The 21,933-nt window shown below is 54.3% G+C and overlaps 9 protein-coding genes across 9 annotated transcripts; 3 read left to right on the top strand and 6 right to left on the bottom strand.

The window, feature by feature from the left end:
* Positions 1–352: 352 nt before the first annotated feature.
* AYL99_05222 (hypothetical protein) lies at positions 353–3,198 on the bottom strand (the record flags this gene model as incomplete). Its single annotated transcript, XM_018836734.1, has 2 exons — positions 353–542; positions 665–3,198. 2 exons carry the CDS (start codon positions 3,196–3,198, stop codon positions 353–355), a joined length of 2,724 nt encoding a protein of 907 aa, XP_018693587.1.
* A 504-nt stretch (positions 3,199–3,702) lies between these two features.
* On the top strand, positions 3,703–5,031 carry AYL99_05221 (hypothetical protein; the record flags this gene model as incomplete). Its single annotated transcript, XM_018836733.1, has 2 exons — positions 3,703–4,516; positions 4,577–5,031. The coding sequence occupies 2 exons, from the start codon at positions 3,703–3,705 to the stop codon at positions 5,029–5,031; spliced, it is 1,269 nt and encodes a 422-aa protein (XP_018693586.1).
* Positions 5,032–5,146: 115 nt separating this feature from the next.
* Positions 5,147–6,364, bottom strand: AYL99_05220 (hypothetical protein; the record flags this gene model as incomplete). The annotated part of the gene is made up of 3 exons (XM_018836732.1): positions 5,147–5,851; positions 5,925–6,094; positions 6,193–6,364. The coding sequence occupies 3 exons, from the start codon at positions 6,362–6,364 to the stop codon at positions 5,147–5,149; spliced, it is 1,047 nt and encodes a 348-aa protein (XP_018693585.1).
* A 1,532-nt stretch (positions 6,365–7,896) lies between these two features.
* Positions 7,897–9,343, bottom strand: AYL99_05219 (hypothetical protein; the record flags this gene model as incomplete). The annotated part of the gene is made up of 4 exons (XM_018836731.1): positions 7,897–8,168; positions 8,245–9,001; positions 9,088–9,155; positions 9,202–9,343. 4 exons carry the CDS (start codon positions 9,341–9,343, stop codon positions 7,897–7,899), a joined length of 1,239 nt encoding a protein of 412 aa, XP_018693584.1.
* A 759-nt stretch (positions 9,344–10,102) lies between these two features.
* Positions 10,103–12,039, bottom strand: AYL99_05218 (hypothetical protein; the record flags this gene model as incomplete). The annotated part of the gene is made up of 4 exons (XM_018836730.1): positions 10,103–10,428; positions 10,487–11,108; positions 11,162–11,519; positions 11,567–12,039. The coding sequence occupies 4 exons, from the start codon at positions 12,037–12,039 to the stop codon at positions 10,103–10,105; spliced, it is 1,779 nt and encodes a 592-aa protein (XP_018693583.1).
* Positions 12,040–13,590: 1,551 nt separating this feature from the next.
* On the top strand, positions 13,591–14,661 carry AYL99_05217 (hypothetical protein; the record flags this gene model as incomplete). The annotated part of the gene is made up of 1 exon (XM_018836729.1): positions 13,591–14,661. The coding sequence occupies one exon, from the start codon at positions 13,591–13,593 to the stop codon at positions 14,659–14,661; it is 1,071 nt and encodes a 356-aa protein (XP_018693582.1).
* Positions 14,662–16,144: 1,483 nt separating this feature from the next.
* On the top strand, positions 16,145–17,549 carry AYL99_05216 (hypothetical protein; the record flags this gene model as incomplete). Its single annotated transcript, XM_018836728.1, has 5 exons — positions 16,145–16,164; positions 16,220–16,293; positions 16,439–16,570; positions 16,636–16,950; positions 17,062–17,549. 5 exons carry the CDS (start codon positions 16,145–16,147, stop codon positions 17,547–17,549), a joined length of 1,029 nt encoding a protein of 342 aa, XP_018693581.1.
* Positions 17,550–18,035: 486 nt separating this feature from the next.
* Positions 18,036–18,845, bottom strand: AYL99_05215 (hypothetical protein; the record flags this gene model as incomplete). Its single annotated transcript, XM_018836727.1, has 1 exon — positions 18,036–18,845. The coding sequence occupies one exon, from the start codon at positions 18,843–18,845 to the stop codon at positions 18,036–18,038; it is 810 nt and encodes a 269-aa protein (XP_018693580.1).
* Positions 18,846–19,473: 628 nt separating this feature from the next.
* Positions 19,474–21,594, bottom strand: AYL99_05214 (hypothetical protein; the record flags this gene model as incomplete). The annotated part of the gene is made up of 1 exon (XM_018836726.1): positions 19,474–21,594. The coding sequence occupies one exon, from the start codon at positions 21,592–21,594 to the stop codon at positions 19,474–19,476; it is 2,121 nt and encodes a 706-aa protein (XP_018693579.1).
* Between the last annotated feature and the right edge of the window lie 339 nt (positions 21,595–21,933).

Here is a 21,933-nt window from a genome sequence, read left to right as displayed (position 1 = left end):
CGTAAGTCTTGATTTCTTCGAGACAGGCTCCAGAGCCAACGGCTTCGCTGAGGAAGTGAATGCCGTTCTCTGACCGGCCTCGCACAATCATTCGAGATAGATACACGCCCATTTACAGGTGTATATCATCAAGCGCTTCCAATAATGTTTGAAATCGATTTCGTCTCCAAGCTGCAGTCACACAACCCGCCGCATTGATCTACTTCGTAACAACGACCGCAGGCTTTGGCGACCCGGCGGCGATAATCTCTCGGTTTCAGTGAGAGGCGACGGGATCTCGATATTTATATTGTCATGCTCTCCTATCCTCCTGGTCCTTGACGGCGCTATCGATGTGGTGTGGTCAGCAATGCTAGGACGAATAGTCGAACTGGTACTGGTCGTACCAGTGGAAGAGGTTCGTCCGAGACCTGGCCCCGAGTCCGAATCGAAGGGTTCTTCCTCCAAAGTCGGCTCGGTAATCGAGCCGTAAGAGCTGAGCCGTGAGTGACTCGCGGTCTTCTGAGGTGACTTCAAGCTGCCTGTTCCTTGAGACGTCGTTACTGTGATATTAGGATCAAGTTCGCGACGAAGCGACCACCTTGACTCTATGCTGAATATACTGCGTAGACTGTGACGGCGCGAGACTCCCTCGTCTGATTCTTGCTGTGGGGAATGTGCTGACCCGGGAGGTATTTTTGTTTCTGCGAAGGTGTCTTGAGAGTCGAGTCCTTGTCTATCGGCCTCTGTGGTAGAGGACGAACCCTGTTCTCGAAATTTGCGGTCGATGTATTCACCAAAACCATTTACCTGATGTTTATGCCGCAGAGGAGGTCCGCGTGGTGATGTTGCCGCTGTTTGACTTGCAGTCTCCGTGTCGCGTATCTGGGCACGTTTCTTTTCTTCTCGTTTTCGATCAGCCAATATGTCGAAATCAACCTCCCACTGCTTCTTTGGAGGAGTCTGGGATTGTTTGAGAGGTGACGCTGACGGTGGGGGCAGAGATTTGAGTCTTGCTTGATTTGATAGTGCAGACCAGGGGTCAGGAGAGCTATTAGGGTTCGACGGTGTCGAGGCGTTTCCTGCAGCGCGATCGTCGATGTTCTTTGCATTATCTGGGTTAGATTCGGGGATCGAGCTATCGCAGCGGTTGAGCAGCATCATTGCCAGCACTTCATCAAACTCTCGAGATGATTCCACGTCACCCCCAGACTTCGCATTCCACGACAGGCGCCCTGTTTTGAGAGCCTCTTCAGCAACTTTACCAAGTTCGGTCCTTCGACCCGGCGTCCCGTTCTCGACGGGAACACCTTTGACGCCAGGTTCGGTCTTTTTCTGCACGGACCCGGGTACAAGCTGGCGGAAGGATACTTGCGTAGCACCGATTTCCTTTCCCGCCATTTTCATAACGAACCTGACTCTGGCTGCTAGCATGTGTATTTCTAGCGATATAATGACTTTCCATGAGGCGCCAGTGTTTGTGCCTTTCCCAGCCAGCGATCGGTGTCGGGCTGCAAGAAGGAGGTCATGAGTGACGCGACACGCGATATCGGCACATTCCTTGACGGCTGGTGTGAAGTGGGGAGGAGCGTCTTTTTCGTCGCTCTGAACGATCGTGAAATCGACCTCCATGAAGCCACCGAGAGGAGGACTGTGGGGAACGATCTGGGTGAAATTATGGGATTCCGGAGGCATCGAAGACTTGATTTCTTGACCTTTGCGTACGAGCCATTCGATCTGTTTCGCTTTGGCACATCTTTCCTCCTCACAGAAGAATCTGTCTTCGTACCGGTGTGTGGTGCGGTCAAAGCGTACGTTGTAGGGGATGCCATAGTTCCAGCGAGAGAGTCGCGTGTTGATGGTTTGGATATTTCCCAGGGACATGAACAGGCAGCGTACGGCACCCTCGACCACCGATGTCCAGCTGGACCGTCCACGCCAGACTTTGACTCCCTCACTACGGGGATAGCTTTGCTCAATGCGCGACTGGACAAACCGGCTGCTCCCAAGACCCCCTACAAGCAGAATCCCCTTGAGATGACCTTTCAAGCGTTTGTCTTCCAGGGCCATGTCTTGTTCATCAATGAGGGCAAGTATTTCAGGCAGAATGCTTTCGAATGAAATACGGACAAGTTCCGGCTCGATAAGAACAGTGCCTTCCTTGGCATGCTCGAGGTTGAGATGGGCGACACCACCAAGATGCACTGCTTTGGGGCCGGTTGAAGCTCCCCCTTCGTACGATGGCTTGATGATGAAAGTAAAACGGTCAATGATCTCATTCCTCGCAGCCGCAGGTAGTCGGTCCCAGTCGTCCTGTAAAACCCCTTTGATCTGGTTTGTGAATGCTTGGTCGATGTACACGGATCCGCAGAGACCTCCGTCTGCCACCGCGACCTGATTCAGCTCCATCGGAAGCACCTTGGCCACTTGGTAGCTCACGACATCGACCGTACCACCTCCAGCATCACAAACTATCACGCAATCTCCTTCCCTAACTTGGCCAGTGCTCAACCGTTGTTGTAGCTCGGAGATAGCAGCCGCTTCCGGCTCCGTGATAAACCTGATTTCCCGACCATTGTCTGCCAGGCCGGCAAGTTCAGCTGCGTGCAGGGTATTCTCTTTCGCAGCATCCGACCATATGGCAGGCACGGTCATCACGATTGTGACATCACTGTTCTTGATAAGATCGGGATCGTTCTGTTCGTCGCAGATACAATCGACAATTCTCGCCCACAGCCATTTGAGATAATCACCAACCACGGTCGTAGCAGATTTCCCCAGCTCTTGGATGGTTCGGCGCGTTGCTCGTACCTCCTCGGAGTCCAGAAGGTATGACTTGCGCGGATCGGGGTCGGTTTCGAGGAGTAACTTCACCCATCGTAACCTGGTAGTGTCTTCTGGACACTCGAAACCACAGTGGACTTCGCCATTGGGGCCGTATGCGATGTCTGAGGGGACTTTCTGCGTGTAGCGGTGATGATGATGAGCGCTCGGCCAGTCGGAAATGGTATCGATGCGTGGGTCAACCGGTCGCTGGAGGAAAAGAGTATATGCGGCGCCAGAGAAGCTGGGACGGTCAGGATACTGCTCATTTGAACGCATTCGCACAAACCTGGTGCCATAGTCGATGCCAATGATCAGTTTCACCTGCGCCTGATTACCTCGATTGTCTGGGCTCAAGAGACTGCGGCTCATTAGAGAAATAGACGCTGAATCCATCTTGTTTTCAATGCGCCCCAAAGATATGATCAGGCTGGGTATATCAGCAATTCAGCCGCCGAGCGGGCAGCGTCAACAATGGCCTCTCGCTATGAAATCATCAACGCTGGGGAGGCTGAAGACGAACATGTCGAGGAAGGTTGGCAGTCCATATTGTTGAACACAACTCCAAAGGTATGAAAAGACCTCACCAGATAGAGGAAGGACGAGGATTGCGAGGGTCCAGAGTCCAGAGTCCTGTGAGCTTTGCACAGCCTGGACAGCCGCATCATTCGGCGGGTTGACCTGCAGTAGTTTGTGTGGCTGTCCTCTTGAGCCGCAGTTAGGACTCTAGGCGCCAGAGCCTGACTGCGGCCACAACGAGGGGGGTTGCCCCCGTGATTTTTCTCCTTGCTTACCGTTATATGCATCGATTCTGTCGCTCCCTTGAGCATATCGGCGAGAGACCTAAGAAGGCCCTGCAGCGGGAGAAGGATTGCAACAAGAAACACGTCCCCATCGACCATGTCACGGAACCCACTTCGAACTAAGCTCGTTTTGATCTCCGGCCACAAACACCGCGCCGAGAGCGCGACCACAGAAACCTCCACTGCATCAGTCGAAGAATCCTCGCAAACTGATCTCGACAATGAAACACACGAGACGCCGCTGACGGGACAAGACGGTCGTGAGCTGATAGGATCAATCAGCAGATCAGCACGGCCGGCACGGGCTCGCCTGTCGCGAGAAACCCCGGTACCAGGCTCAGACGACGGCTCGAAAGATGTCGTGGGGCTGCAAAGTCGAATAAAGCGCTTGGAGGCGACTGTGCAGCAGTACCAGGAAGAGGATGAACAATTTCGATACCTGTATGATGGCATGGTCAAGGAGAATGTTGCGCTGGAAGAGCGTTGTGCTGCCCTGACCGTCGAGCGCGACTTCTTCGCAGCAAAATACAGCGAGCTTCTGTCGGAGCGCTTCAATGCACAATTCCCGGGTCTCTGGGTCACTCAAGCCAAATTGAAGAGTGCTTTCACGGATATCTGCCACCATGTCTCTGCCTGGTGCGATGATGCAGCCTACCAAGCGGTCAAGATGCAAATTGGGCGTGACCAAGGAGAAAATCTGGCGGAGCTGCTCGCTCTGTCTCGCGCCTTCAAAGTACCATTGTCAAGGAAAGGGCTTGCTGCGGTCCTGATGACTAGGATACACCGCGAGATCATGCTCAACGTGCTTCCAATTCCGGATGACTCGGGATCGAAAAGTCCGAACGATCTCTGGGCGTCCCAACAAGATGCCGAGTGGCTTCGTTTTATATTGCGGGACCTCGTGGATCAAGGTGAGTTCGGCTTGGTCTAGTCTCGTTTGTAGTTTTTAGCTGCAACTAACCCGCCAGCAGGGATTCCACCTGACGAGATACGCCGCTGGAAATGCTTGACCACCACGGCTCTCGCTCCGCACAGCTTTGAGACCAGTAAGAGGTCAAGACACTTTGCTCGGTCGCTTTGGAGGCATGTGATATCCATGGTGAAGGGAGACACCAGTGCTCTGGATTCACAGCTATGTAAACGGCTCGAAAATGAAATTGTCGTCAAAGCCGTCGAGTTCTCAAGACTGATGCGAAAATGTCAAAGCTCAGTCCAGGTTCGGTGGCCACTCAAGCTCAAAAGCACATCATGTCGGGAAGCCGAGGATGGCACACTGATATGCGATGTTCTGACAAGCCCAGAGTTGGTGACGATTTCGTCCGGGGGATCGACGGCAGGCGCAGAGGAGAGCATCCTGGTACCGCACACCATGTTCAGGATTGAAGGGATCACTGCGAATGACAATCATGGAGATGGCAAGACTTGAACGATGGAGCACACGATAAAGGCTGTGAAACCCTGGAAGAATGTTTGGAGGTCTGATCCATCCCCCATATACATCGATCCTGACCATTGTCCTCCCCAGATGAGATCGCTTCCACTCATGCTAAGGCTGTTATCAAGTTGATGGCAAACGAACTCAACCCTATCAGTAGGCTGAGGATCGTCGCCACCGAGGGCTTCTTGCCGCCCTTCAAGAAGTCCTTCATTTTCGTCTTCAAGTCCTTTTCTACCTCTTCATTGACGTCCTCCTCCAACACATTCTCGGCTCGTCTACGGCTTTCGATATGCTCGTACAGTTTGTCCACGTCGTCGTCGTCATCATCAGCGACCGCAGCAGCTCTGGTGGAAGAACCCGGCGTTGCTGCCGCGGCGGTGGCTGGTTGCCCTTCCTTCAGCGCGCGAATCCGCCTCTCATCCCGTTCCCTCGTGTCGACGACAAACTTGCCGGCCGTCGTCTCCGCCAGCGTCTTCCCACTGTCCATTTCCTCCTGTAGTGCAAACTTGACCGGGGCTTGGGACATCAGGGAGCGCAGGATCGTCTCGGCCGAGGCGCGGGTGTTCTCGAAACGGAACATCTTCGCTTTCTTGCGCAGCATCGGGCGCCAGAAGTCCCGTCGGAGGTCGCTTTCCTTGGTCCCCAGCTCGAACACCTGCTGGATGGCTTCCTCGGGCCACTTCGAGGTCACGAACGTGACGTGGTCCCAGCAGGTTTCCCCGCAGATATGTTGCAGCAGCTCGAGCTGCCGGACTCCTTCCGCGGTCATCTTGGCGGAGAAGATGTCGTGCAGGTATATGATCCCTTTCTGAGCCGGTCGGACTAGTTAGCGATGATATGAAGTCAACGTTGGATATAGACCATCCATCCATCCGCCTCACCATTTGCACCCCCATTGCAGACTGGAGTGCGATCAACCGGGCAATCTCGCTCAGGATGATGGCGTCCGACCGTCCATGCCGGTTTCTTGTGTCCCCAAAACCGGGCGTATCAATCAGGATCAGGGGTTTGCCGTCGAAACTCGTGTAAATCGCGGCGGGCTCCTGTGTGCCTATCGTTGATCGATCGATGTTCGTCAGCCCACCACCACTCTCCTGTGTTCGTCCAAGATCCGTGACCTGGTTTGTAGTAGGGTAGTGCTTGACATACATGAACCCAGTCTCGCCGAGGTCACACATGCCCCCGGGACAATCGAGTTGATGAAGTGACTCTTGCCAGCTCCCGTCGCGCCGACCACGAGGATCATGGACGTCTCCTCGGCCTCGCGCTGGATGGCGTCCCCGATCTCCGCGCCCAGCTCTTCGGCAAATCTGTGTCTCATGGCGGCAGTCTTGGACTGACACACCTCAGAATCAGAGAATGGATAGAGAATGACAAGTCGCCCAAGGATTGATCTGGTTGAGATAGTCTTCTCTTGGCTCAGCCTCATTTTCCCTCCTCCACCCCTGTCTCTAGGCCGCCTAGGCATCCTGAGCTTCCAATAATTGGATGATTGTCGCTAGCGTTGGTGAAAAGGCAGCCACTAATGCTGTGGGTTCGAAGCGAGGCAAACGACTAGGCTGCATATTCTCGTTTCTCAATTCCTGGATGAACGACTTACTAGTCTCGGGATGTATCATCTTTCAGCGGGAGCAGGGTGAGTGGCAAGACAGTTAGTTTAGTGTACGTATTAGCATCCTGGAGAGCATTTCGCCAAACGGCGAGACCGTCGAGCAGCATTGTTTAAGGGATTCAAAGGCTTCATTCAAACTTGAACTTCTGCTCTTTTTATCCACAGGCGACCTTGGATAGTGTGGAAACACACTATCAGCTGTCCAATCCCTCAACCTGGGAACTTGTCAGGAGAACAAGATCTGTCGTGTAAGATCTCTATCATCTCGCAGCATGTACCGCCATTATCAAGCGAGTGACTTTGTTGTCGAAAGGTCCCATTCGCAGCAGTCAGGAAGATCAAGGGTCTCTCGGCTGGCAAGTCTCAGAGGCTCCAGTGAGATATGGGGATCTAATGACCCTATTACAATTTGGGACGGTCATGGGAGCCGACAATATCGAGACGTGATGTTTGGATCATGGACAGACCAAGGATACCAGTGGTGCCTGTCGACCCCGTTTAGCAGTTGGTTATATCGGTCTTGTCTCCATTTGCTCCAGGATGTTCGATGGCCCTCGCATCCTCCTCAGAGAAAACCCTCCTCGATGCCTCCATTCAATCTACGACGTTCAGAAGTAACCTGCAGATCAAGCTCACAGGCCATCAGGTCAGGTCCAGGAACTCCATCATTCCTTCTCTAAGACGGGACACGGTCCGAACGTGTTCCGCGGAATTGTCCTGGTTGACCTGACGGGCACGTCTTTACGTCTCCGGACTTCCTCGGAAGTATATGGACGACAAGATGAAAACCTTTTCCTTTTAGCAAATCGTTTCTCGAAGTCCGCGGGCGCGAGATAATTCGTCTTAGGCCGTTGTGAAACGAGGCCCGCGTGAAGCTGGGCGTTGAGTCTGATTTACGTATCGAATTGTGTCTCATTTCCGCGGCAGGTCTACCCTGACTTTCATAAGTACGAATTAGGAGCTAGGACAAGCTCCGACTTGGCCTGGTCTCTTCGCGTTCGGTCGTGGAATTTGTATTGGAGAATGGAACGGCATCGTCCAACGAGCCCGCAAATACCTGGCTCCGGACTGGTGGAAAGGAACTAGCTATTATGGCGAACTGGATGACAGAGAGGAGATATGGAACCCCGTATAACCCTGTGCAAGCCCTTTGATAGAGAGTGCAGCCGTTCCGGTATCAAGCACAGACGCAAATTCCCCCATCTCCAATACCGCACATCGCATCAATGTGTAACGCCCACCTATGCGATGTACGGAGGACACTCGCTCTCAGGAACCCTTCCGGGGTTCTGACAATTATCTGCACGGTAGAGGATCTGCACCGGCAAAGCCAGCCGGAACTTGCAGCGATACGGCGCGGCGATTCGGATGCGCAAGTCGACCTTGTATCGGCGAGAAACCAAGGACGACTCGAAACTGGGCACCGGATGCTTCAGTTTCCCAAAGTTGAGCGTCACATGCGCTTCTGATTTCCACTGCTGTACCGTTCCCAACGTAGCATCACCATCTTCGACTAGAAAACACATTTATTAGCCAGCGACCTTTGGTCCAAACCAAGCCAAAGCTGTGCTGTGGTGCGGGATACTCACCACGTAGAGGAGCGGGGACTTTGACCCATTGCGAGAACTCCGCAGGGACCTCGACTTTGGCGTAGACACCGCATTCACGGCACAGCGTACGAGAGGACGAGAGGTCTTTCAGCGTCGGAGCACTCTCACGCGGATCGCCGGATATGAATGTAGAGAACATCAACGACGCCGTACACCGACTGTTGGCCGGGGTTCTCGGCCCCTCGTTTCGACAATTTACCTTGGAAGAAGTCATTTGCGTCAGGCTTAAAGAAGCTGAGCAGACTGTATCGTCCGTGAGCTGGTTGAGAATCACCGGAGCGGGCTGAGTGGCTTCGATGCGCAAATCTCCCGTGCGACACACGCCCAGGCTCCAGCGTCTCGGCTCTCTGGACCTTGCCAGACAGTACTCGTCAGGAAAGTCAGCGACACAGAACGGCGGCGCGATGGCCAAGGTCGGTATGATCCTGATCGATCGGGCGCAGGTGGCCACCACCTTGTCGTGCTTAAGGGCTTTCACACACAGCGCGTACGTGACAATACACTGCCCCTGACGCCGCGGCTGGAACACGGGATGTCTCTCTCCGATCTCGAAGGGGGGCAGATAAGGGGGAAGATCCCCCAGGTGTCCGTGGTTCTGCCCCAGCAGCTCGGACTGCAGGCTCTTGGGGATGTCGAAGTGGAAGAAGCACTTCGGAGTGCTTCTACTCTTCGTTGGATCTTCCGCGTCAACACCGATGAAATCTGCCGCTGTCTTGATTGCATCGAGTTGTAGGAGCTAGCACAGGGCGGAGGGTTACCACGGATAGTCTGACGCCGCAGGCTCTGTTTCGTGAGTGGGTAGGTAAAGGAGACAGGTCATACCTGCTGTGTCCGCTGGATCAGAGTGTCCGCGTACCAGTCGAGGCATCGGATGGTATTGACCAAGAGCCCTGGTTCTGTAAGCAGCTCACAGCACGAGCGAAAGGGTTGACCGACCCTCCAGAGTGATCTTGAACATGTCGAACTCCATGTCCGTGGAGCCGGTCACAGAGATGTAGCCATCAATGCCCGAGTCGCCAAGGAAGTAGGGTTCTTTGCTCGGAGCAAGGGTATGTCCATCGAGAAATGTGACCTCCATATCTAGGGAAATAAGAGACCGTTCCTCAGGAGGTTATGCTGACACTGTAGGACTCCACTGGGCAGGCCATCAACAAATATCCCTTCCTTTGCTGGCGGTGATGGACATTCCTGGTCAATCTCGGAAAGCATGGCATGGGCTTGTGATATAGTTCTGTGCTGGCAGACTAGATCATGGTCGGGAATCATAGTCCTCCGCGGAACGTGCTAGGAAACGGCATTCCCCGCGTCTTTTGATTCAAAAGCCCAGTTCTTCCCCACGCGATGAACAACAAGAACTAAACAAATACCTCGTAGATCGTCATCAGCTTGTCCGGGGTTTCTGCCTTGGGTTAGATCTGGAGAACTTCGTTCCAGCCGTGGAGAAACAGACCCCTGCGCCAGGCCTCTGCAGGACACCTTCGAACGGAACAAACGGAAACCTGTATCTGCACTTTGAAGCTGTCTGGATAGATCCCGTGCCCTCCTCGCCCTCGCCCTCGCACTCGTACATATTCGGAAACGGCTTACACCCCCCTTCTCTTGCGATATTGCACCGTGACAAACTATGCTTCTCTCAGCTGGGCTTTGGAGCCCTGATCTGAGTGTCAATGCACCCAGTAGAATTCGTCCCAGAGCCAATGACATGTCTCCTTTCACGCAAACCGAACCGTTGAAGTCCCAGCTAGGATCACCAAGCCGTGAGAGTGGTTAAGGAGTGGAACTATGAAGCAGCAAAAGAGTTTGACTTGCAGAGATGCTTAATCTCGCCTTGACTTCACTAGGCTTGACAGATCCTGCCGCCATCCTCGCCAATGCCGTCCTGGTATACAGAACTGCCCGTAACGTTCCACAATTCATTGCCAACGCAGGGTTTACACCAGAAGATGCCTTTCGGGTCGTATTTCTTTTTGAGAGACAAAAGCCGCGGGTAGTTGGTGCCCCAGAAGGTTTTTTGCCAATCAGGCTCTGTTGGATCAGCCTCATTAACGTACGCACCCGTGTGCGGATCGAGGACACGCAGGGCTTCAATGGCGCTGTTGCGCAACTCATCCGTCACCGCCGTCTTCTCGGTCTGGTTCAAGGGTGTCCACGTTCGGTAGGTAACTTGAGAGGGGAAAATGATGTCAATACTCTGCGCGGTCGAAGGCTGTTATGAACTTACCGAAGTGAATGTAGGTGTCGTTTCGCCATGCAGGACACACTGAATTGTTCCCACCAGGTATTTTAGCATCTCGCACCCCCTTTCCGGCAACAAGGTGATTGAGGAGTGTCCAGGTGCCGTTGGAGGCTGTACGTAGTGCATTTTGCAGTGCTGTCTGGTTCCCAGTAAGCGCACTACGGGTCAGGAGGCGTGAGCCTAGACGCTCTGATGGTCCAACAGCCTCGGGTTGGTTCGTCATCCAAAACTTATTGAAATCCTGGATGGGGATGGTTTCGTTTGCAATAAAGACCTTGTCACCCCAGTTCGTCGTGTTGATCTTGGTCAACACCGGATCCATGACCTCGTTGACCTGGGCAGGAGTTTTATTAGGGAAGAAAAAGCCACCAATGATAATACCTAGTTGGTCGGGGGGGGTTCCCGGTGCATAGGGGATAAAATAATGGTAGCCGTTCGCTCCCTTGTCCGAGAGGCTGGGCACTTGTGATGTGAAATACGAAGAAATTGACCAAAACGTGTCGCTGTTCGAAGTGGTGTTGACAGAAAAGATCGTCAGGCTGCCGGGAAGGGTTGGATAGACCTTCATGGTCACGCTGATGAGAACGCCGAAGGTGGAGCCTCCTCCCTGCAAATCTAGTCAACAGTTGTTCTCCGTAGATTTATTGACGTTTTACTCACCCCTCGCATTGCCCAGAACAGATCGGGATACGAGTTCTCGTTGATGGTGAGAAACCTGCCGTCTGGAGTGACCACTTCCATCTCGAGGACTTGGTCGGCTCCAAGTCCGTATGTCGAGCTGATGGGAGAATGGCCACCTCCCAGGACCCATCCACCAATGCCGACTGACATGTCACCGCCTGCGATAACCGTTAAGTTGTATTCTGCGACCGCCTGGTAGACCTCCATCATCCTTGATCCAGCGGCAATTTTGACGGAGCCAACTCCACCATACGGCAGTGCCCGAGCGTCACTAGAGTTCACTGAGATTCCCACAATGTTGTGTGTCCAAATAGACAAAGATTGTCCACCAGATGATCTAATCTAGTTAATATCATGACGGTTGAGAGGATATTCTTCTCTTACCTGGATAGGAGATCATGGCCAGTTCCTTTCACTATTAACCTGATACCTGTCTTCCTGGCAAATTGGACCGCCGCCTGTACATCAGACACTTTGGTGGCATGGACCACATACGACGGGTAAGCAGCCGCTGAGCAAGGGGCCAGAGAAGACGGCAGACATCCATCATCGTTGTAGTCAACAGAGATGGGATTGTTGGCGTGGAAGCTCGAGTTCGCCCATTGGGAAAGAACAAATGTGCATGTGGCGTTGTTGAACAAAGCATTTCCCGGGTGACAGACAGATCCAGGGGGGACGTCTGCAAAAAGCTTGCCAGAAACCGTTGTATTCAACTCTTGCCACGCCGACTGAGCAGGCCAGCTTGATGAGGACGGGATTGGTTTGCAATATATAGCAGGTCCAGCAAGGGCATATTGTAGGGAGGCGAGAAAGAACACAAAGCTCGTCCAAGACTCCCAGGGCAGAAAGTTATTCATGGTGAAGAGGCGCCTGTCAGGAATGGAAGCAACTGATCGGACCATTGCTCTCAGAGAACACCATGGCTGCAGTAGAGTAAGGAAGCTTGTCTGCATGACCTCTTATATAGTCAACAGAAGCTGGCTTCGTCCTCCTGGGGAGTTTACTTTCAACATCTTCCAGGATTAGCCAATCGTATTTGTTCTCCCATCGCAAATCCGAATACGCGACCCAATTCTGCCTCGCGAGGCGAGTTGCCATGGGTGTCCAGAGGCAGGCCAGGGGGATGGTTTTGGACGAATGCGCCCCTGCTAGAATTATGTGTCTCGCAAGACCCTGCTGGACTGCTTTAGGTTGTAGGATGCTCCCAAGATAATACTTGTGGAAATATAGTTCACCGTCAACGTTCGCAGAATGAGCCTAAAAGTGCAAAGCTTCGTTTAGTCACTGAAACTTTGGCCCACTCAGCTTCATGGATGGGCTCAGTCAGACATCCCCTTGACCATCTTCCATGCTATTTTACCACGCCCGTTGCCTTCCATTGAGAAGATCCGACAGCCTACCGATCAGAAGCCGGAGTCGTCACAGGTGCTACATCTTGAGTCGGAATGTATCCGGAACGGGTTGACCAATCGAGTTTCCTAGGACGTTCGACGTCGTGCCCAACTATCACCCTGTGGATATTTACCATTAACAGTTGACTTTGGTCAGGCATCACACTTACCAAACATCTATTCCCGCGCCTGTTGCGGTAGCGCCATCGCCAGCTGCGGGGAAAGCCCGTCCCATCCAATGCTTGAAAGATTTAAGCGAAGTCTGGACAGCATTCTCGATACATCACAGAGAAGCCCAGGCTGACTTTGATTCTGCCTCTTGCCACGTGGTGAGCAAATACGGTCGAAACCCAACTCGGCCCAGCCCAGTCACTCGCGAACGTGCCGTGCCGCTGTTGGCATTGACACATTCCACCAACTTTGAATCTAATGGAAGTCATACAGAAGTCGAGGATGTTGCCGGCTTCCTCCCCGACCAGGGAATCGGACGTTAATCGCAGGTGAAAACTCGGACATCACCCTCTGAAATGCTTGTATACATCTATATAAAGACGGATGACTATCGGCTACGTTGGGTATGGCGGCACTGAGCACTAGATACTGACTACTCTAGAATTACGCCTTGTCAAAATCAGTCTTCAACAGACACTAATCAGACTTGGAGACTATTGCCACGAGCCAGAATACGCAATTTATCGTTCTCCCCCCTGTGAGGTTAGGATTAGAGCGTTGTCGTCTCCGCCTACGCGAACGTTTGCTGCCAAATCACGAAGAAATATGGCAACACGTGCGAATTTCAATGTGATATGATTTGCTCGAACACGTTGACGGCAAAAGGATAGAATAGGATGCAGAGCTCGGTCCTGAATAGTCAACATTCGGCTTATTGCCAAACAGGGAATGCATGCCCTCACTTGTGCATGTCGATAAAGTACGGCGTCCATGCTGGCGGCAATATCAACTTTATCCCCCTTCGTTCCAACTGATTCCGGATCTCTTTCATTTCCAAAGAAAGCTATGTCTGTTGACAAGATCAAGCCCTTCCACGACTCTCGGGTGCAACTGCGTTCAGCAGTACTCAATGGCCTGACGTACGGCTACCTGTACTCTGAGCCTCCTCCGTCCGTCGCTCGGCGAGGAACAGTGGTTCTCGTTCATGGATTCCCGGACCTTTCGTTCGGATGGAGATATCAGATTCCGTTCTTGACGTCGCTCGGTCTCACGGTCATTGCACCAGATTGCGTGGGATATGGGCGGACGGACTCCCCTCCCCATAAGTTGAGGGACTATGGATACAAGCGCGCTGCCGACGACCTGGCCACGCTGTGCGGACAACTTGGTCTGGCACAAATCGCGCTGGGCGGCCACGACTGGGGCTCAGCCGTTGCGTGGCGCATGACCCAGTACTATCCCAAGCTTGTCAAAGCCCTCTTCATCTTCGGCGCTCCTTATTTTCCACCATTTTCCCGCTTCGAACCCCTAGCAAACATCATCCGGAATCACATGCCGCACCTAGCGTACCAAGCACAGCTTGCTTCCGGCGAAGTCGAAGACAGGGTGCAATCTCGCTCCGAGATCCGCTTGTTTCTCAACGCCGTCTTCGGAGCACTCGACACCGCCAGACCCGAGCGTCTCGCCGGATTCGACGTCCATTCAGGCGCCGATCTCGACCTGATTCTGTCTGGCGCCATCCCTACTAACGACCTGCTCAGCAGTGACGAACTCGACTTCTACGCCTCAGAATTCTCCCGCAACGGCCTCACCGGTCCTGTGAACTGGTACCGCACGCGCCAAGTCAACTGGGAGGACGAATACGCCCACTTTTTCGACAACGGTAACGATCTCAAACCATTAAATCTGCGCTTCGGTCCTGATCATGAGGTTTTGTTCGTCCAAGCCACGCGTGACCCGGCCATCACTGACGATATGGTCGGCCGTATGCTTCCCAAGGTCGAGAAGTTGACACACCGCGAGATTGAGGCCGGGCATTGGGTTCTCTGGCAGAAGCCGGCGGAAGCCAATCACATGCTGGGGCAGTGGTTGGAGGACAAGGTCTTCAAACAGGGTCGTCTCTCTAGCAGACTGTAGTTGGTGGCAATATCTTCAAGTCTGGGTGAAGGGAGCTATACATTCATTATTTCTCCTCAACCAGAACATATATCACCAGGTGCCGGCAGCGAATAGTGTGGATCTCAAAGAAATGTCTGGGATCAAACCTTCTCAGTAGTGAATGTGCGATGAACCCCCCGTCCCCACAACAGAAAGGGGTAACTAACCTTGTCATATGGGAGTACGAATCATTTGCACGTGGAGTCACGGCTTTCTGATTTGGGGGAAAGCATAGGGGATCTTCGGAACAAGCTTAGTTATCAGGAGCAGAACAGGAAGCCAGTCCTATGCGCATGAAAAGAATGCTACCAAGTACCCGTCTCTAGCCCCCTCAGATCCTTGTCCATTCAGCCGACCCCCAACTGTAGCCGAAAATCTTCACAGAGCTGCTTTATTGCAGTTCAGGGTCTCCTCATATTTGATTCACATCCTTCTGAAGACCGAGAATATTTGTCCACCGAAGTGCCCTCCATCTGAGGAACTCCCGATAGTAGGAAATCTCACGGTGGTGGATTGGGTCGCCTGCATAACCATGTCGGCTGGTCAATGGAGGTTGCTGCGAACAGAAACGTGCTGATTATCCAAACATAAACTATCTGTGGCTCTTCCAGCTTTACCAGGTACAAGTGTATGGCTTAAGTCCAACCGTGTGGTGGTGGTGGTGGTTGAATACAGAGGAAAAGCTGTGGTCGACGATCCTTATAGCCGGGCCTGTGAGGCTCCCGGTTACTAGCCGTCCAACGCCGCCCTGAAACTGGGATTGAGGGAACCGATTGTAAGCTGTTATACTCGTAAAGGAATCCAATTCCCGTACCCCAAGTATCCCCCGGGACCCCCCTGTCGGTGTTAATACTCCCTTGTAAGGGGCTGTTAAACCGTTGTCTCTTGCGAACCCAAGCCCCAGCCACCTTTGCTGGTAATGTTCGGAACCGCTTATGCAAGAAGATGTTCTTTTGAGAATACCACCATTACGAGGCACACGAGGATTTTGAAGCTGGCGGGAGGAGAGATCAGGGGCTATAGCTTGCCTATCCGATTCTCCCGTTGTTTGCTTCTCCCTGTCTTTTCGTACGGGTTGGTCCTCTCGACCTTGTTGATCACAGGTGCATGTGTTGCGATACAGCTATGGTGAATTGTATTGGGAGGTATACTTATTTACCTTCTGGCTTCGGCTAATTCGATCACGCTGTGTTGCGATTGGATTCTTTGGGCGTCTACGAATCATGTTCATGTGTCTTCAAAGGTAGACGATGACGCTCAGCATCCTGTCATTAGTCAAGAGGGTTGGAGCAGCTGTGATGCGTGGCCTCGGCTTTGACCCCTAAGACTTCCAAGACTTCCAAGCTTCGAGGAGATCACTGAGTTGGAATCCACCACCTGAGTATCCATCCATCTACACCAAGTCATCAGAACAACGGAGTCTCGCAACGAAATCGTTTCTCTGCCTCAATAACCAAACATCATGACGGTCAAAGTGTTCATGTATGCAGCCAACGTGGCTCATAATCACGAGGTTAGCATGCTGACTACGATCCAGTACGGGCGTCACCGGCTACATAGGCGGCGACGCTCTATATGCACTGAACCAGAAACACCCAGATTGGGAATACTGTGAGTTTCCAGATCTCTCATGGCCTTTCTTCCTCCGTCAACACTCAGCTCCCTCCATGCTTGCCTGCCACGGTCAAGAGGTGCTGGTCTCTTCTCTCTGTTCTCGTGGATACGAGGAAGCAAAGCTGCTGACAAATTGCCATAGGCGCCCTGATCCGGACGCAGGCAAAGGCCGACCAAGTCCAACAGCAATATCCCAAGCTGCGCGTCGTCCTGGGAGATCTGGACGACTCGGCCGTGCTGCAGGAGGAGAGTGCCAAAGCTGACATCGTCCTGCGTGAGTTTCCAGCGTCGGGATTCCAGGTCGAACAGGCTCGCTGATCCCCTCGTCACGCCTATCAGACACGGCAGATGCGTCGGACCACGAAGGCGCGGCAAAAGCCATCGCGGCCGGGCTCGCCGAGGGCCATACGCCGTCCAACCCGGGATTCTGGCTGCATACCGGCGGCACGGGTATCCTGACCTACGAAGACTCCAAGAACAATCGCCTGGGCGAGTGGTCGACCAAGGAGTACAACGACCTCGACGGCGTGGATGAGCTGACTCACCTGCCTGACGATGCGTTCCATCGGAACGTCGACATGATTGTCCTCGAAGCGGGGACCAAATACGCCGACAGGGTCAAGACGGCGCTGGTCTGCCCACCCACCATTTACGGTACGTATAGAGACCAGTGGAAGTGCGTGATGGTCACTGTCCCTACCGCGCACATCTGATTGCCAACTGGAACAGAGATAAACTAACTCGCAAGCTGTCTTCCACCCATAGGCGATGGCCGAGGCCCCATCTCCGGCCGCTCTCGCCAGGCGTACGAGCTGAGCAGGCTCATTCTGCAAAAGGGGTACACGCCGATCGTGGGCGCGGGCAAAGCGCGGTGGAACCACGTGCACATCTACGACCTCTCCGCCGCCTTCGTCCTGCTGGCCGAAGCCGCGGTGGCGAGGAACCTGTCCGACGAGATCTGGGGCGCCCGGGGCTATCACCTGTGCGAGAGCGGCGAACACCTCTGGGCCGACCTGGCCCGGAAGATCGCCGCCATCGCGGCCGAGAAGGGATACATCTCCCCCAACCCGCCGGAGAAGCAGCTCAGTAAGGACGAGGCGTTCGAGGTAGCGGGCTTCGAGGCCGTGAGTTGGGGCTGGAACTCGCGCGGCAAGGCGGGGAGGTTACACAAGTTTCTGGGCTGGGAGCCGAAGGAGAAGGGGATCCTGGACGCAGCTGGCGGTATCCTGGAGGCGGAGAGGGCGAGGTTGTAGGAGGGAGAGCATGCAGGCTAAGAAGGCGTAGAGAAAGTGGCAGATGGGATTTCTCGATGCGAGACACTACTACTATATATATATATATATATACCTCCCATCTATCCCATCTCTAGGATACGGCAAGCGCCCAACATGTCCGTCTTTGGCCTTTCATCTCTCACTCCACCGCTCATTCTCAGGACCTCTGGTGTTCGTGATACCGATTGACGTTTCATAGTCCTCTAATCCATGGAACCAAGTCAGATGTGCTGCTCGTTGGGCAACCGTCAAAAAGTCCACTTTCCCGTCTGGCCATCCCGTTCCGGTGCATCGTCCCTGGGACGTGAATAGCGCAATAGCCATCCATTATCCGTGTGATGAAGCACTGTTGACCACGACCATTCTGGAGAGTCGCTCCCATACGAGGGAGGGAAGACGGAAGTGAAAAGGAACTCCGCCTGAAGACCCGTCCCCCCCTTGGCGACTCATAAATCATTCACATCCTCACTCATAATGCGTCGACGCGCCGCCGTCCACCAACAAATACTGGCCCGTGACATAGGCACTGAGATCGCTGGCGAAAAACACGGCCGCGCCGGCAATGTCCTCGGGTGTCCCCAGCCTCCCGAGGGCGGTCTTGCCGGCCATGACGGCGCGCAGTCCGTCGCGGTCGAGGTGGGCCTTGTTCATGTCCGTCTCGATCGTGCCGGGACAGATGCTGTTGAAGCGGATGCCGTGGCGTCCGAGGGCGCTGGCGCACGCGACCGTCATGCCCAACACGGCGGCCTTCGAGGGCGCGTAGTGCGTCAGCGCCGACGAGCCCTGCACCGCGGTGATGGATGCGATGCTCACCACGCTGCCTCCCGTGTTGTTGATGGTGTTGTTGTTGTTGTTGCCCTGCGCCACCATCTGCCGCGTCGCCGCCTGCGTCAGCATGTACGCCGCCGTGAAGTTGACGGCCATGTGTCGCTCCAACAGCGCGGGCGTGACCTCGTGGAAGTCGGCGAAGGTGCAGATCCCGGCGTTGTTGATCAGCACGTCGAGCCGGCCGAAGCGCCGCACCGCCTCCGACACCAGGTTGGTGGGCGTCTCCGGCTGCACCACGTCGCCGCCGAACGACGTGTGGCGTAGCGACGGGTCGATGGCGCGCAGTTCCGTCTGCAGCGCGTCCATGTCCGACCGCGTCTGCTCCGTCCCCAGGTGGTGCAGCACCAGCCCCGCGCCTTGTTGGGCACAGGCCAGCGCCGTGGCACGGCCGATGCCCTGCGATGCCCCGGTGATGGCGACGACTTTGTTGCGTAGGAGTCCGGCCATTTTGTCCCTGGTTGTGGGTTGTACGGCGAGACGGTGATAGTATGGAGAAAAGAGTTAAAGGGACCGTGCCTGGGGAAGGCTTAGGTCAATATCGGGAGACTTGGGGCTCCCAAGGTCCTGTCGGGGTGGGATTGAAGTATCCTCAACTGGCCCTAGATATTGTCCATCTGTACTTGGAAGAGAGAGCCCAAAGTCACTTGTCGTAACTCACGACCCCCAAAAAGACCGTTGCTCCACCCGAAGTGGCGGGAAGACGCGGGCGCGAAGCATAAAGCGAAAAGCCATAAAGGCGAGAAGAGAGGCTTTCGGTTATGACAAGGCTGTGTCTGTCTAGCCCAACTATGTACCCTCAACCATACCCATCTGCCGACAACTGGTCATTAGGAGAGAGGGAGGAGCATCTTAACGCATTGTTAGGTCTCGGAATTCGGACCATCCCTCCATCTTAGATGAGACGCTACTCCGTCTTGGTAACTTCGCGATAATTGACTCGACCAGCAGCTTGGGAAAGGAAAAATATACAGCGCCCCCAAAGACGTGCGTGCGTGCGATATACTCTAGACACGAAAGAATCTTCCCAACCACGAACGTAGCCTAATCATGCCCTCATCATCTCGCTGTCTACTGACTACTTCAACAACCTCCACCTCCCTCTACCCTTGGCCGGTGTACTTGTTTCCAGCATCGTCTTCACCTTCTTGACAATCCCCGCCTCGTCGATACCAAACCTTCTAAAGTTCTCAATGCCCGCGCCAGAATACCCAAAGCTGTCCATGGCCACGCTCGCGGTGCAGAATCTCGCCCACATGCTGCTGACGTAGGCTTCGACGCTGACCACGTGCTCTGTCGTGCCGAGCACCTCGTTCTGGTATGTCTCGGGCTGGGCCTCGAACAGGCTGATGCACGGCATGCTGACCACCCGCGTCGAGATGCCGTGCTGCTCGGTCAGCTGCTCGGCCGCCGCCACGGCGAATGGCAGTTCCGAGCCGCAGGAAACAAGCGTGACGGTGGCGTCGGGCTGCTCGACGACCACGTAGCCGCCCCGGGCGACTTTGGTTCGATCGGTATTGGGTACCCTGGTGATTGCAGGGTCTCTGGCCAGCGAGATGATGACCGACATGTCCTTGGTCGCGGGTCCTAACGCGGCCATCCAGGCACCAACGACTTCCTCAGCATCCGACGGTCGGATATATGCGAGATGTGGCATTGCTCGGTACAATGAGTCAAGTTCGACAGGCTGATGGGTTGGGCCGTTTTGACCTTCGCCGATCGAGTCGTGGGTCGCCACATGGATGACTTTGAGGTGGCTTAGCGCACCCATGCGCACACCCGGCGCCGCGTACAGGTAGAACATAAAGAAGGTCGCGGTGATGGGGATGATGGTGCCAGGATTGTAAGCGGCCAGCCCGTTGGAGATGGATGCCATGGCGTGTTCGCGAATACCGTATCGAATGACGCGGCCCTCTTGGTGCCCGGCCGAGAAGATCCGTGGAGTCTGATCGCCCATTTGGTTGCTGTTCCAGAGGTCGGCGCCGCCAGCGACGAAATGGGGAACATGTGACATGAGGGCATTAAACACGGTGCCGTTGAATTGGCGGGTAGCCTGAATTTCCTTGGGAACTTGGAGGGAGGACAGGATAGTCTCATGGTCGACCTTGCCATTGATCCGGTCGGCGAGAAGCTGGGCTTCGGCGGGGTACGCCTTGTTGTAGGCCGCAAGAAGAGCATTCCAGTCGTCCTCAAGAGTTTGGCCTCGGGCCACACACCAGGCGAGATACGCCTTCGTCTGTTCTGAGAGAGTATGAGTGGTTGAAATGTCGCGAGACGCGTAGCGAGCAGCATCCTCATCGGAATAGGTTCCGTGATGCGATTTGAAAGTGCCTGCAGTGGATGTTCCGTAACCAATTGTTGTGCGAATGTTGATGAAAGTAGGTTTGCCCCTGGTCGACCGTGCAAGCTTCAACGCTGAGACAATATCGTCCACTGAGGTATCGCCCGTGAAAACATCGATGACATTCCAGCCGATTGATCTCATTTTGGCATTGGTGTCTTCGGATACAATCCAGTCCAGAGGGCCGTCACAGGTGACTTGATTGTTGTCGTAGCACAGCACAAGATTATCGAGCTGGAGATGACCCGCAAGGGCCATGGCCTCTTGGGCGACTCCCTCCTGAAGACATCCATCGCCGGTGGTGCAGTAGATCCGAGAACGAACGATCTCGTAGCCGGGCTTGTTGAAGGTCGCTGCCAGGTGTTTCGAGGCAATGGCGAGGCCCACTGCGTTAGCCACCCCTTGACCGAGGGGCCCTGTCGTGACTTCGATGCCTGGGACGTCGAGTTCGGGGTGGCCATGGCAGAGGGTGGCCTTCCATTTGCCTGTGTTCGGATCAACTGCTTTCGCAGAGCCGTACAACTTCACTTCGTCCAAGGTCATATGCGGATATCCGGTCACATGCAACATGGTGTAAATGAACATGGCAGCGTGGCCGTTGGACAGCACAAATCGATCCCGATCAAACCAGTCGGCGTTGGCTGGGTTGTACCTCATGGTATGGCGCCACAACGCCACTCCCAGCGGTGCCATGCCAATGGCCGAACCGCCATGACCACCGCCGTTCTGTCGACAGACATCGATGATGAACTTCCTCAGGTCTCGCACTGCTTGCTCATCGTCGCTCAAGATGGGGGAGGCAGTGACGCCGTTGACGCCGTTGACAGCGGCGGAATGTGCGTTGGTGAGGCTTGGCATGTTTGACATCAATGTCTGCGCAGACGACGACGCACTCACCAACCGCCCGGACCTTGCACGCCATTATATCTGTTGTGTATCGAAATGCTCCTCCGAGTGATCCAGAGAAACAACATCCCTGACTGTAGGCAAGTCGGGATTTGGTTTCCTCCCCGAAGACAACATGGACCCCTTTCCGAAGGGTGGCCCACAGCATGCCGCCGGAGAGTTGTGGCCCGGGAATCTCAAGCCACCGTCATATAACCGGAATCGCCTTGGGTCGAGTTGTCGGCCGGGAGCATGCACTAGAGGCTACATGGATGAGTGGGTAGTCCGCCGCAGATGGATTTCGATATATTG

Source organism: Fonsecaea erecta (genome assembly GCF_001651985.1).
Source record: "Fonsecaea erecta strain CBS 125763 chromosome Unknown Scaff4, whole genome shotgun sequence".
In the NCBI taxonomy this organism is placed as follows: domain Eukaryota; kingdom Fungi; phylum Ascomycota; class Eurotiomycetes; order Chaetothyriales; family Herpotrichiellaceae; genus Fonsecaea; species Fonsecaea erecta.
The sequence above is the reverse complement of the archived record's forward strand: the minus strand, read 5'-3'. Positions and strand labels throughout refer to the sequence as shown.